The sequence below is a fragment of the Heterodontus francisci genome, unplaced genomic scaffold (assembly GCF_036365525.1).
Source record: "Heterodontus francisci isolate sHetFra1 unplaced genomic scaffold, sHetFra1.hap1 HAP1_SCAFFOLD_64, whole genome shotgun sequence".
Lineage (NCBI taxonomy): Eukaryota > Metazoa > Chordata > Chondrichthyes > Heterodontiformes > Heterodontidae > Heterodontus > Heterodontus francisci.
This window is the reverse complement of record NW_027140221.1, coordinates 4,279,896-4,293,810: the sequence shown is the minus strand read 5'-3', so window position 1 is coordinate 4,293,810 and position 13,915 is coordinate 4,279,896. Positions and strand designations below refer to the sequence as shown.

At 45.6% G+C, this 13,915-nt stretch overlaps 1 protein-coding gene across 1 annotated transcript in view; it reads right to left on the bottom strand.

Moving 5' to 3' along the window:
- Positions 1–1,661: 1,661 nt before the first annotated feature.
- The window catches only part of LOC137359121 (probable G-protein coupled receptor 139), a 28,208-nt gene continuing 15,954 nt past the window's right edge, over positions 1,662–13,915 (bottom strand). The window contains exon 2 of the mRNA XM_068025201.1: positions 1,662–2,560. Coding sequence (XP_067881302.1) covers positions 1,662–2,560 — 899 coding nt within the window. The remainder of the gene's footprint in view (positions 2,561–13,915) is intronic.

Here is a 13,915-nt window from a genome sequence, read left to right as displayed (position 1 = left end):
AACGTTCATAAAGCATTATGAAGTGGTAAAGTCTCCATAAATGAGTGTACAGGGCTATGATGAATCACAAAGTGTTATAAACGATTGCGATTATTATCAAGTGTTATAAAGTTCTCAAATCATTATAAAGCAATACAAATTATAGCAATGCATTGTGAAGTGTTATAAATGTTTATAAAGGGTTAGAGATAATTATAAAGGATTAGGAAGGATTAAAAGTGTTATACAGGATTACCACGGGGTTTAAGGGATTATTAGCTGTTAGAAAGTGCAATAAAGAGTTTTGAATGATTAGAGACTTCTGTCAAGAATTGTGAATGATTGTGAAGGATTATAAAGTGCTATAAATGATTGCACAGGATTAGAAACAATTGCAATGTATAATAAACTGTTATAAAGGATTATAAAGGTTTGTAAAGGGTTATAACATATAAAACATATTATGGATTACAAAATATAAATTGATATTAGATGTTATAAAGTATTTTAAAATGTTACAGTGGATTCTGAAGGGTTAAAAGTTTATAAAGGATTATAAAAAAAGAAAGAATTCTTAAAGATGATGAAGGGTTATAAACGATTCAAACGATTATAAAAATAAAAAGGGGAAAAAGAATTACAAAGGCTTCTAAGGACTTATGAAAGATTATAAAAGGCTGCAAAGGACTATAAATATTATAAAGATGAGAGATTATTATGAACTGGTAAAAAGGGTTATAAAGGATTATGCTGGTTTATCGGATTATAAAGGAGGACAAAGAGTTAGCATCAGTAAAATAGTTATTAAGCATTATAAATTGCTTTTAAGGATTATAAAGATTATAAAGTATTACAAAAGTTTATAAAGTATTATAACGGATTATCAAGGGTTCTAAAGGACCATAAAAGGTGGTAAATAATTTTAAATTGTCTGAAGGAACGCGAAGTATTATAAAGGTATCTCAAGTTCTATAACGGATTATATAGTATTATAAAGCATTATAAAGGGCTATAATTAAGGATTATAAATGTTTATATCGTTTCATAAAATAGTTAAAATGGTTATAAAGTAATATAAAGAAGAGTAAAGGACTATAAAGGATTATGCAGTTCTTAAGAACATTTGTAATGATTCTAAGAATTGTAAACGATGATAAAGTTTCGAAATTATCATAAAGATTTATAAACGGGTATGAAGTACTTAAGGCTGAATCTTCTCACCACTTGCTCTATTCTTCCTGTTGTTGCAGTTTTGGTTGTTGCCTGGTTGCTGTTGAGACTGCCAGTTGGCCGGGCCGCTGGTGACGCTTTTCAGCAACAGAATCTGCCCTCAGCGCGTTGGCGGGGTCAGCGCGGTGGACGGGTCTGCTGTTGCCGCATTCCCCCAGCATATTCTGCTCTCAGCGTAGTGAGCTGTGTCAGCGCGATGGGCGTGGTCGGCAGTCATCAGACCCTGCTCACTGTTCATTTTGCCATCAGCATGGGAACATGCTGCACCCTGTCTCCATCACCCCACCAACACCTCCCACCCAGACCCGCGCGCCCCACTGCTCTGCCACCATAGGGCCAGTTTTAGGTCCCACCCCGCTGTCATCACAGTGACAGACGCAATACGTCAGCTGCTGGAAATGTGCAATGAAATTAGATGCTGTTGGAAATAGTCAGTGATTCGCTTCCTCTCATTATTGAATGAATTTACCAATTTGAGTAGAGGGATATTTCAACACATTCTTCAGCTGCTCTCTGAACTGAGCCTGGGTCACTGCATAAATCGCAGTGTTTGTGCAGCAACTCAGGAGCTGCAGCATGTAACCCACTTGCAGCAGAAACATTGGTGGAATTACAGACCGATATCCTAAATTATACAACTGGCTCCAGATCGAAACCACCATAAATACTACCCATAACAATATGAAACTTGCCGAGATAACTAACAATAAAATGATCGATTTCCTTCGGCTCTGCATCTCTGGGTCTCTGCGAATCTCCCCAATGCTTTGAGCCCGGAGTCTGCTGCGTGCTCTGCTACTTACTAAAATGTGTCTGACAGTGAAAGCATTGAGAAAAAGAATCACCACAAATGGGGCAAATGGGGTTAGAATGTGATGGAAGAGCTCGATTGTTATCCAGACCCGAGAGAACCGAATACCATCTGAAACAGAACAAAACCAAGGCATGTTCACCTTCGAATACCAACCTGTAAAAATGAAATACCAGGTGATGTTCTTTAAACAGCTCAGCACAGTCACTGTTCCCAGAACCACAGCTGCCGTTTTCTCGGTGCAATATTTACTTTTCAGCTTCTGGCAACAAATGGCCACAAATCGATCAAAGGTGAAAGTGACGGTGAACCAGACAGAACAGTCTGTGGCTGCAAACAGCAGGACTGCGTGGATATTACACACGGGGATGGACCGCAAGGAATTAAGTTGTTCCAGATAAACAATGGGAATGTGCCTCAATATCAGGTCGAAGATAATGACCAGTAGATCCGCCGCTGCCATGGCCACCAGGTAGCGAGTGACACAATTGGAGAGACCGCACTTTCGCCGAGACATGATCCCAATCGTCAGCAAGTTAACTGTGAGGAAGGGAAATAAACAGGGAAATTATACATCAGGCTGTGCGCAAAGTTGCCAGTTTGATTGAGGACTCATTGAGATTTCGATATGTGTTCCTGTGTCCAGTGATGCATTGAAGTGATTGTAACTAAACTAACAAACGGGATGGTCTGTGAAACGGAGGAAGGCAGGATAGATTAAATGATAAAAGGAAAACACTGAAATAGTCGTTTAATATTACAAAACTTGAGTATTTCTGAAAATAGAGACATATTCTCGCAGCTTTTCGGCTTAAACACACTCATAAGGACAATCCAAAAGTATATGAATGTGAGGAAAAAACAGTAACTTTATGCTATATGAGAAGAAGGTGCTGCTCAGTTGGCAAGTGAAATCTGATTGGTAGAGGCTCTGCCATGGAGAATGCATCAGTTTCCGATGACTGACCGTTAACTGCTAAGCTTTGTTTGCAATTTAAACCAGGGAGCTTGAATCTGATCAGTTAAGGCATTGCCCGGAGGAATGAGCCAACGAATGGATGTCACTTATTTTGTTTAGCTGAAACAGGAGCATTTAATTTACGTGTTCTTTCTGCCTTCAAAGAACAGGGCTCTGTGTATTAATATATGTAGCTTCCAGTAAGTGCAAATTCGCCACACTGCGAGCCCTACTGGCAATCATGAACTGGTTGTCAGCGCAATTCTTAGTACACTGAAGATTATTTAGGCACCAGCCAGGGACCAGAGCCTGAGGGTGTGAGCAATGAGAGGCAGTCCGGGTAGGAGTGGAAGCCATAGCCCAGTAACTGAGGCTAGGAATTTGGTGAGAGCTAGTAGCCCAGTAACTGAGGTCGGTACAGCAGGGCCTAGAGCCCAGTAACCGAGGCCGGGGAGCAGCAAGTGCCAGAGCCCTGTAACCAAGGCTGGCGAACAACGGCAGCCACAGACCAGTAACAAAGGCTGGTTAGAATTGACAGCTAGAGGCCACTAACGGAGGTTGGGGAGCAGTGAAAGCCGTGGGCCAGTTAAGAGGCAGGTGTAATCATCAAAGTTGACTTCAAGAGTTTCATACCAGAATAGGGAAGAACGCCGTGCATAATGCTTAAAGGGGCAGAAACCGTTAACTGTACCAAGGAGGGCTTTTTGAACCAGCACGCAGAAAGTCCTACAAGAGAAGGGGCAGTGCTGGACCTAATCTTAGGGAATAAAGCCGGAAAAGTGGTGGCAGTGTCAGTGTCAGTGGGGGAGCATTTCGGGGATTTTGACGATAACTCTGTAAGATTTAATGTAGTTATGGAAAAGGACAAAGAGGGACTGGAAATTAAAGTACTGAATTGGGGGAAGGTTGCTTTCAATATGATAAAACAGGATCTGGTCAGTGTGGATTGGGAGCAAGTACTAGTAGGAAAGTCTACATCAGACCAGTGGGAGTCATTCAAAAAGGAAATAGGAAGAGTTCAGTGCCAGCATGCTCCAGTAAAGATGAAGGGTAGGACCAATAAGTTCAGGGAACACTGGATGAAACGGGATATAGACGATTGTATCAGGATTTCAGATTCAGAACGCTGAACACAACGGTGACCCTAGAGGTGTATAGAAAGTATAGAGGGGTGGGTTCATGAAAAAGCACTGGTGGGCAAGATAAATTGAGGCAGCTGATTGGTAAGTAGGAACAGGTGGGTGTTTCTAGCCTATTTTTACTACTTTCAATCGCTGAATTAAATGTAAAGGTAGGGATTTTAGATTCTGAGAGGTAGTGTATGGAGTGGAATAAGGTTCCTACCCTAATTATTACTCTGTATTAAAGGGTGTAACTAAGGAGCTTAATCTAAGGGTAAGTCAGGGTAGGAGAGCTCAGCCCTGTGATGTGTTCCACCTGTGAAGGAGGGAAATCTGAGAAACTTGCCATGTCCCTGGCAACCATGTGTGCAGGAAATGTGTCTAGCTGCAGCTACTGGTTGACTGCAATGCGCACCTGGATCTGCGGATGGACTCACTGTGGAGCATACGCGATGCGGAGGCTGTCGTGGATAGCACGGTTAGTGAGGTGGTCACATCACAGGTAATGACGTGTCAGTGATCAAGCATTTCGTGGATAGCTCTGTAAAATTTAAGGTACTTATGGAGAAGGGGAAAGATGCACAGGAAATAAAGTAACTGAATTGGGGGAAGGCCGATTTTAATATGATCAAACAGGATCTGGCCAAAGTGGAATGGGAGAGCTACTTGTAGAAACTCTACATAAAACTAATGCGAGTCATTCAAAGAGAAAATAGCGAGTGTTCAGACATGTATCTGCTAAGGTGAAGGGTAGGACCAACAGGTCCAGGGAACCCTGGATGTCAACGGATATAAAAGATTGGATAAGGGAAAAAGGAGGCTTATGGCAGATTCAGAGCACTGCAAACAGCGGAGGCACAAAAGGAGTATAGAAAGTGTAGGGGTTCTTAAAAGAGTAATTACGAGAGCTAAGAGGGGACATGAAAAAACACTGGTGGGCAAGATAAAGGAAAATTCTCAGTCGTTTCATAATTATGTTAAGGGCAAGAGAATTACCAGAGAAAGTGGAGAGCCCATTAGGGATCAAAGTGACAATCTGTGTGCGGATCTGCTGAGGTTTGCAATGATAATTTTTCATCAGTGTTCACTGAGGAGAAGGACGATGTAGGTGTAGATATTAGGGAGCGGGATTGTGATATACTGGAGCATATTAGCATTGAGAGGGAGGAAATATTAGCTGTTTTAGCGCACTTAAAAGTGAACAAATCCGCAGGCCCAGGTGAGATATATCCCAAGCTGTTATGTAAGGCAAGGGAGGAGATAGCAGGGGCTCTGACACAAATTTACTAATTCTCTCTGGTGACTGGAGAAATACGAGAGGAATGGAGGGCAGCAATGTGGTGCCATTATTCAAGAAGGGTAGCAGGGATAAACCAGGTAATTACAGGCAGGTGTGTCTGACATCAGTGGTTGGGAATCTATTTGAAGAAATTCTGAGGGACAGGATTGCTCTCCACTTGGAGAGGCAGGAATTAATCAGGGATAGTCAGCATGGTTTTGTCAGGGAGATCGTGTCTAATTAACTTGATTGAATTTTACGAGGAGGTAACTAGATGTGTAGATGAGGGTAAAATAAGTGATGTAGTCTACATGGACTTCAGTATGGCTTTTGATAAGATCCCACATGGGAGATTAGTCAAGAAGGTAAGAGTCCATGGGATCCAGGGCAATTTGGCAAATTGGATCCAAAATTAGCAAAGTGGCAGGAGGCATAGGGTAATGATCGAGAGTTGTATATGCGAGTGGAAACATGTGACTAGTGGTGCACCGCAGGGATCCGTGCGGGCACCCTTGCTGTTTCTCCTGTGCATTAATGAATTAAACGAGAATATAGGTGGTATGATCAGTAAGTTTGTAGATGACACGAAAATTGGTGGTGTCATAAATAGTGAGGAGGAAAGCCTTAGATTACAGGACAGTATAGATGGGCTGGTAAGATGGGCGGAGCTGTAGCAAATGGAATTTAACCCTGATGAGTATGAGATGATACATTTTGGGAGGGATAACAAGGTAAGGGAATGTACAATGGATGGTAGGACCCTTAGAAGTACAGAGGGTCAGATGGACCTTGGTGTGCTTGTCGATAGATCACTGAAGGCAGCAGCACAGGTAGATAAGTTTGCTAGGAAGGTATATGGAATACTTGCCTTTTTAAGCAAAACATATAAGGGCAGGGAGGTTATGATGGAACTGCAGAAAATGCTAGTTCGGCCACAGCTGGAGTACTGTGTACAGTTCTGGGAACCACACTATAGGAAGGCTGTGATTGCACTGAAGAGGTTGCAGAGGACATCCACCAGAATGTTGCCTGGGCCGGAGCATTTCAGCAATGAAGAGAGACTGAAAAGGCGCGGTTATTTTCCTTACAGCAGAGAAGGCTGAGGGGGATATGACAGAGGTATAGAAAATTATGAGGGGCATTGATAGGATAGATAGGAAGAAAAGTTTTTTTCTTTTAGCGGAGCGTCAATGACCAGGGTGCATAGATGTAAGATGAGGGGCTGGAGGTTTAGATGGGATTTTAGGATTTTCTTCCGCCAGAGGGACATTCGAATTTGTAAGACACTGCCTGAAGGTGTAGTACAGGCAGGAACCCGCGCAGCATTTAAGAAGTATATAGAGGAGCACTTTGAACGCCAGACTCGGGTCCAAGTGGTGTAAAATGGGATTCGAATAGATAAGTATTTGATGGCCGGCACAGACACGATGGGATTAAGGACCTGGTTCTGTGCTGTATAACTCTATGACTCTATGACATCTAAGCTGTTAGTGGTGTCAGTGGCAGCTGTGTGTGGTGATTTCACATGTTCCCATTTACACCTCATCTGCACGCATCATTTGTTTATTTACTTCTCCCATTACCATTCCATTTTTCATTTCTCTATCATCAATTGGTGATATAATCTCTCCTGTTTTTCACTCTATTACAGACCATGCCATTTGTACTTTCCTCCACTCCCTCCTTTCCCTGCCTGGCCTAAAATCTGTACCATCTGTCACCTCTCCCAGTTCTGACGAAGGGTCACTGACCTGAAACAATAACTATACTTCTCTCTCCACAGATGCTGTCGGACCTGTGAATATTTCCAGCATTTTCTGTTTTTATTTCAGATGCAGCATCTGCAGCATTTTGCACTTGTATAGAAAGTTAGATATTGGACTGACTGAGAGATTCCCTCACCTGTGACAGGCAACACGGAATTCAATTATTTCAATGCAATAATTGGAAATGTGTCCACTGAAAAATCAATGAAACAAATAATCTCAATCATTACTAAGTTAAGTGTAACCAAGGGAAATTCCCAGAAAAATAATGTATCAGGTTGGGAGTAAAAACACCAGTTTAAAGAAGTTCGGGGTATTTCTGCTGGAGACAGGATTTAAATTAAAACATCATGACAGTATTAGGAAATAGAATTTTAACAGAACAGGAATTGCAACTGGAATCAGAGAGAGGATTGAAAAATAAACAAAATAAGATTATTGAACTAAAATGCGCAATACCAGATTTACAATAAATCTGACATCTTGTAATTACAGATGAGGACAGTCACAACTTGTTTCTCAACATTGTGGTGAATGGCTGTTGTTCGGTCTGGAAAGGGTTTTTGAGTGATGTTTCCCAGGGTTCAGTACTCGGATCACGGTGGTTTCCTATACACCAGCAGAGATCCGGAAATGCTCGTGCTGAAATGACTATCTATATTGCACTCCCTTTAACTCCCCGTCCGATTCCAATCCATCATTCACATGCAATCAAACTCATGCCATAACATCCTAAACATTTCAGGCCTCCCATATAATCACCTCCCATTCCTCATAATACACATTGCTCCCGTGCCATACACAACCACCTTCGTAGATCACCCATGCCATTCCCAGCCCATGCCGCCCCATTTAGTTTAACTGAGGTTAGTTTAGTTTAATTTAGAGATACAGCACTGAAAAAGGCCCTTCGGCCCACCGAGTCTGTGCCGACCATCAACCACCCATTTATACTAATCCTACACGAATTCCATATTCCTACCATATCCCCACCTGTCCCTATATTGCCCTACCACCTACCTGTACTAGTGGCAATTTATAATGGCAAATTTACCTGTCAACCTGCAAGTCTTTGGCATGTGGGAGGAAACCGGAGCACCCGGAGGAAACCCACGCAGACACAGGGAGAACCTGCAAACTCCGCACAGGCAGTACCCAGAATTGAACCCGGGTCGCTGGAGCAGTGAGGCTGCGGTGCTAACCACTGCATTCTGAACTACTGTGACATCCACCCTCAACCCACCCATGCTGTCCCCTCTCCATCCTACCATGCTGTCTCCACTCCTCCCCATAATGGTGTGACACCGCTCTATCTTCATCATCAGTAGCCAGCAGTGGAAGCCATAACTCATTAACAGATGCTGGGGAGCCATTAGAGTAGAACCCGATTAACTGAGGCCATCGAGCAGAGTGCGCTGAAGGCCAGTAACTGAGGTCAATGGGTGGTAAAAGGCGGTGACCAGTAAGTGAAATTGTGGAGCAATGAGAGATGGAGCACACTATCTGAGGCCGGGGAGCACTGACAGCTGGAGCCTAGTAACCGAAGCCGGGGAGCGGTGAGAGCCAGTGGTCAGAAACCGAGGCCAGATGGTGGGGAGGTGGAAATATGAGAGCATAAACCCAGTTATTGAGGCCGGCGGCGCGTGCGGGGACGGGGGTTGTGAAGGGGGTGCAGGAGGGTGGGTACCAATGTGAGAGCCAGAACCTAGTAATTGAGGCTGGGGAGCAGTGAGAACCAGAGGCAAGTAACCAAAGCCAAGGACCAGTGCGAGCGTGGGGTGAGTAACCGAGGACAGGGAGCATTGACAGCCGGAGTCCAGTACAAAGGCTAAAGAGTAGCAAGAGCCATCGCTCAGTAACAGGGGCCAGGAACCTGCCAGAACGCAGAACCAAAGGGTGCGCACAGCGTGCGCTGGGATACTGAGCATAGTAACCGAAGCTAGGGAGCACTGAAAGCCAGAACAAGGTAACCAAAGTGAGGGAGCAGTGAGAATCAGAGCCTGGTAACCAATACGAGAGATCAGTGTGACCCAGAGCCCAGCAACTGAGGCCAGCGAGCAATGCCAGCTGGAGCCCAGTGAACAAGACCACAGCACAGAAAGCCGGAGCCCAGTAATGGAGACCAGGGACCAGAGATGGCTGGACCAAGGTCTAGGAGGAGAGAGAAGAGTGGGGTCTCATTACCAAGGTAGGGAAGCAGCGATAACCGGCGCTCAGGAACAAAGGTCAGGAACAGGGATGGCTGGAACATATTTACGAAGGCCTGGAAGCAGCGCAAGTCAGAGTCCAGGAACTGTGGCTGGGGAAGAGTGAGAGCCAAGAGACAGAGCCACTTATTTTGTTTACCTGAATCAGGAGCAATGTCTGTACATGTGCTTTCTTTCTGCAAAGAACAGGGCTCTGTTTACTAATACATGCAGCTTCATGTAATTGCAAATGTACACTTCATGGCACACTGAGGATTATTTCGCAAATGCTGCCCAATTACGGAATCACATCTAATGTTGGACACTGTGTTTTAAGTTTTGCAAGCACCGGCTTGTTGGATTCAGCCTGTGCATTGCCTGTTGTGACCAGTGGAAGGGACATGTTTGATACAATGCACCAGTTTTCCATTACATTGGTATGCTTGGGAATGTCCTGATGAGTGCACGACGAACAGCTTCAACAACTGGTCTCTATTTTCAGCAATATTGAAATAGTTCAACTCACTGTTGATCATATCGACCCCTCCCCCATTTTCCTTGCAGAAACTTAGGTATTGAGGCCACTATCTGAGGCAGTGCAGCAACAGCAGGAGCCAGCATCTAGTAACAAGGGCGGGGAGCAGTGAAAGTAAGACACAAGTAACTGAGATTGTGGAGAAGTGAGAGCCAGAGCCCAATAACTGGGGTTGGGAAGCTGTGGCACCTGCAGCCCAGTAACTGAGGCCAGGGAGCATACAGGACGGGAGCCTAGTAAACAAGGCCGGTGAGCAGTGAAAACTGGAGCCCAGTAGCCAACGTCAGGGAGCAGAGAGGGTTGGAGCCTCGTTACCAAGGCCGGGAATCAGCGAGAACAGGAGCCCAATTGCCGAGGCTAGGGAAGAGCGAGGGCCAGGAGACAGAGACCAGTAACCGAGGAGAGTGAGAAGCGAGAGCTGAGGGCAGGTCCGTAGTAACTGAGCCTGGGGAGTGGTGAGAGCCAGAACCCAATAGCTGAGGCCAGGGAACAGTGAGGTATAGGGGTCACTGCACAGTAAGCAAGGCTGGGGATTAACAAGCCCTGATGCCCATGAGCGGACTGGGGCAGAGTGAAAGCTGGAGCCCAATAAATGAGGCCAGTGAACAGCGAGAGCCAGAGGCCCATTCACCGAGACTGGAGGTCATTGAGAGCAAGAGAGCAGTTGCTGAGGCTGGTTGTAGTGAGAGCCAGAGCCCAGTAACCAATGCCAGGGAGCAGCTAGAGCTGGAGCCCGGTAAACAAAGGTGGAAGCAATGAGAGCTGGAGCCGAGGAACCAAGTCCGGGGTGCAGTGAAAGGCAGAGCCTAGACGCCAATAATGGAGCCTGATCCCAGTTTTCGATGCCAGGAAACAGAAAAGAAATGTCCACAAATCAATTTCAGGAAGCAGCGCGATCTGGACGCCATTAACTGAGGCTAGGAGAGCGGGAGGTAGTGGCCAGTAACCAAGGCAAGGGAACATCAAAAGCCTGAGCCCAGTATGAGAGGCCAAGAGCAGCAAAAGCTGGAGTCTGGTAACAGAAGCTGGGCTACAACAAGAGGCGGAGTCTGGAGCACAACAACAGAGCGTGGGGTGCAGCGAGAGCTGGAACCCAGTAATCGATGCCAGGGGCACTAAGTTCTGGAACGCAGTTCTCCAGCCCGGGAAGCAGCAAGTGCCAAAACCAAGTAATGGAATCCAGGAAGCAAAAGGGATCTGGAGCCCAGTCACGAAAGCCGGACAGCAGTTGGAATCAGTATCCAGTAGCCAAGACTGGTGTGCAGTGAGAACAGGAGGGCAGTAACCGAAGAAAGGGAACAGCAAGGGCCGGTGTCCGGTAACTGAGGCCAGCTGCAGCGAAAGCCAGTGCAGTAATAAAGGCCAAAGAGTATCAAAAGCTGAAGCCCAGTAACCGAGGCCAGAAACCAGCCAGAGCCCAGAAGCCGAGGCACTGAGTCTGGAGAGCAGCAGGAAACAAATAACATTGACCGAGGCCAAGAGCCAGCCAGAGCCCAGAATCTAAGGCTGTAAGCAGTGAGAGTCAGAGTCTAGTAACCGAGGCCGGTAACCTCAGGGTTTGGAGTCCATTAACCAAGGATGGAAATTATAGTGAGAGCCAGTAGCCCAGTTACTGAGGCTGATAGTAGCAGCGCCTGGAGTCAAGTAACTGAGGTCGGGGTGCAGCAAGAGCCGGAGCCCAGTAACCATGGCTGGTGAACAACGACAGCCAGAGACCAGTAACCGAGGCGAGGTAGAATCGCCAGCCAGAGGCGACTGAGGCTGGGGAGCAGTGAGAACCGAGAGCCAGCAAAGAGGCAGGTGCCATCATCAAAATTGTGTTTATCAATTTCAGATCATAACATCTAATCATGTTATTGTATGGCAGCTGTTTGTCGTGATTTTACATGTTCCCACATACACCTTCTCTACACCCATCATTTGTTTCTTTGCTTATCCCATTGCCATCCCATTTTACGTTCCACTATCGTCATTTTGTGATATAATCTCTCCTGTTTTCCATTGTATTATATACCTTGTCATTGGTACTTTCCTCAACTCCCTTCTTTACCTACCTGGATTAAAAACCGTCCCACCTCTCACCTCTCCCAGTTCTGACGAAGGAAACATTAATTCACTGACCTGAAACATTATTTATTTTTCTCTGTCCTGCGATGGTGTCATACTTGCTGAATATTTCCAGCCTTTTCTGTTTTTATTTCAGATTTGCAGGATCTGCAGCACTTTTCCCTTGCATAGAAAGTTAAATGTTGGACTGACTGAGAGATACCCTCACCTGTGACAGGCAGCGCGGAATTCAATTATTTTAAAGCAGTAATTGGAAATGAGCCCACTGAAAAATTAATGAAACAAATAATCTCAATCGTCACTATGATAACTGTAAACACGGGAAATTATAGGGGATCAGACATTAGGTTGGGAGCAAAAACATCAGTTTAAAGAAGTTGAGAGAGACATTTATACATTTATTAACATAGCCAATGATGGATCTAATTACTGTACCTTTGACAGTTATTTCTGCTGGACACAGGATTTAAAGTAAATCATCACGACTGTATTAGGAAATACAATAAAAAAAACAGCTGGAATCAGTGAATGGATTGACAAGTAAATAAAAAAACTATTAAAGTTAACATGAGCAATAACAGATTTATAATAAATATGACTACTGGTAAATATTAATGAGTACAGTTATAACTTCAGTACGTTTTTCGTATCAACATTGTGGTGAATGGCAGTTGCTTTTCAGACTGGAGCAAGATTTGTAGTCATGGTCCCCGGGTTCAGACCGAGTATCACTGCTGTTTCTTATCCGCGAGCAGAGATTCAGAAATGTTAGTGCTGAAATTAATATCGATATTGTAACAGCGGCACAGTGGCGCAGTGGTTAGCACTGCAGCCTCACAGCTCCAGCGACCCGGGTTCAATTCTAGCTGCTACCTGTGTGGAGTTTGCAAGTTCTCCCTGTGTCTGCGTGGGTTTCCTCCGGGTGCTCCGGTTTCGTCCCACATGCCAAAGACTTGCAGGTTGATAGGTAAATTGGCCATTATAAATTGCCACTAGTACAGGTAGGCGGTAGGGCAGTGTAGGGACAGGTGGGGATGTGGTAGGAATATGGAATTCGTGTAGGGTTAGTATAAATGGGTGGTCGATGGTCGGCACAGACTCGGTGGGCCGAAGGGCCTGTTTCGGTGCTGTATCTCTAAAAAAACTAAAACTAAGTATATCTTTAACTCCCCATCCCATTCTATTCCATCATTGCCATGCAATCCGTCTCATGCCATATCATCCCAAACTTTTTAACATTCTCATATCATTACATGCCATTCCCCATCATACACCTTGTTCCCATGCCGTCCCCAACCACCGTCATATACTACCCATGCCATTCCCACCCCTTACCGCCCCACTCCAAACTACCATGACGTCCATCCTCAACTCACCCATGCCATCCTGTCTCCATCCTACCATGCCGTCTCTACTCCTCCCCCAGAATGGCGTCGCACCTCTTTCTCCCATCATCATCAGGACCGCTGGTGGGAGGCCAGAATACAGTAACAGAGGCTGGGGAGACACAAGAGTTGGGATCGAGTAACTGAGGCCGATCAGCAGGAAAAGGCGAAGACCAGTAAGTGAAACTGGGGAGCAATGAGAGATGGAGCACGCTATCTGAGTCCGGGAAGCAGTGAGAGTGGAAGCTGAGTAAACGAGGTTGTGTGGCAGATAAAGCTGGAGGCTGGTAACCAAAGCAAAGGAGCAGTGAGAGCCCAAGCCCATTAACCAAGGCCAGGGAGCAACGAGAGCCGGAGTCCTGTAACCGAGGCATGGCAGCATTGAAGGTGCAGCCCAGTAACCGAGGCTAGGGAGCCTTGAGAGCCGGAGCCCAGCTTTCGAGGTAAGGGAGCGGTGAGAGCTGGCGACCAGTAACCGAGGCTGCACAACAGTGAGAGCTGGAGCCCAGTAACCGAGGCCGGGGTGGTTGGGGTGGGGGTGGGGGAATGTGAGAGCCAGAGCCCAGTAATTGAGGCCAGGGAGCTGTGAGAGCTGGAG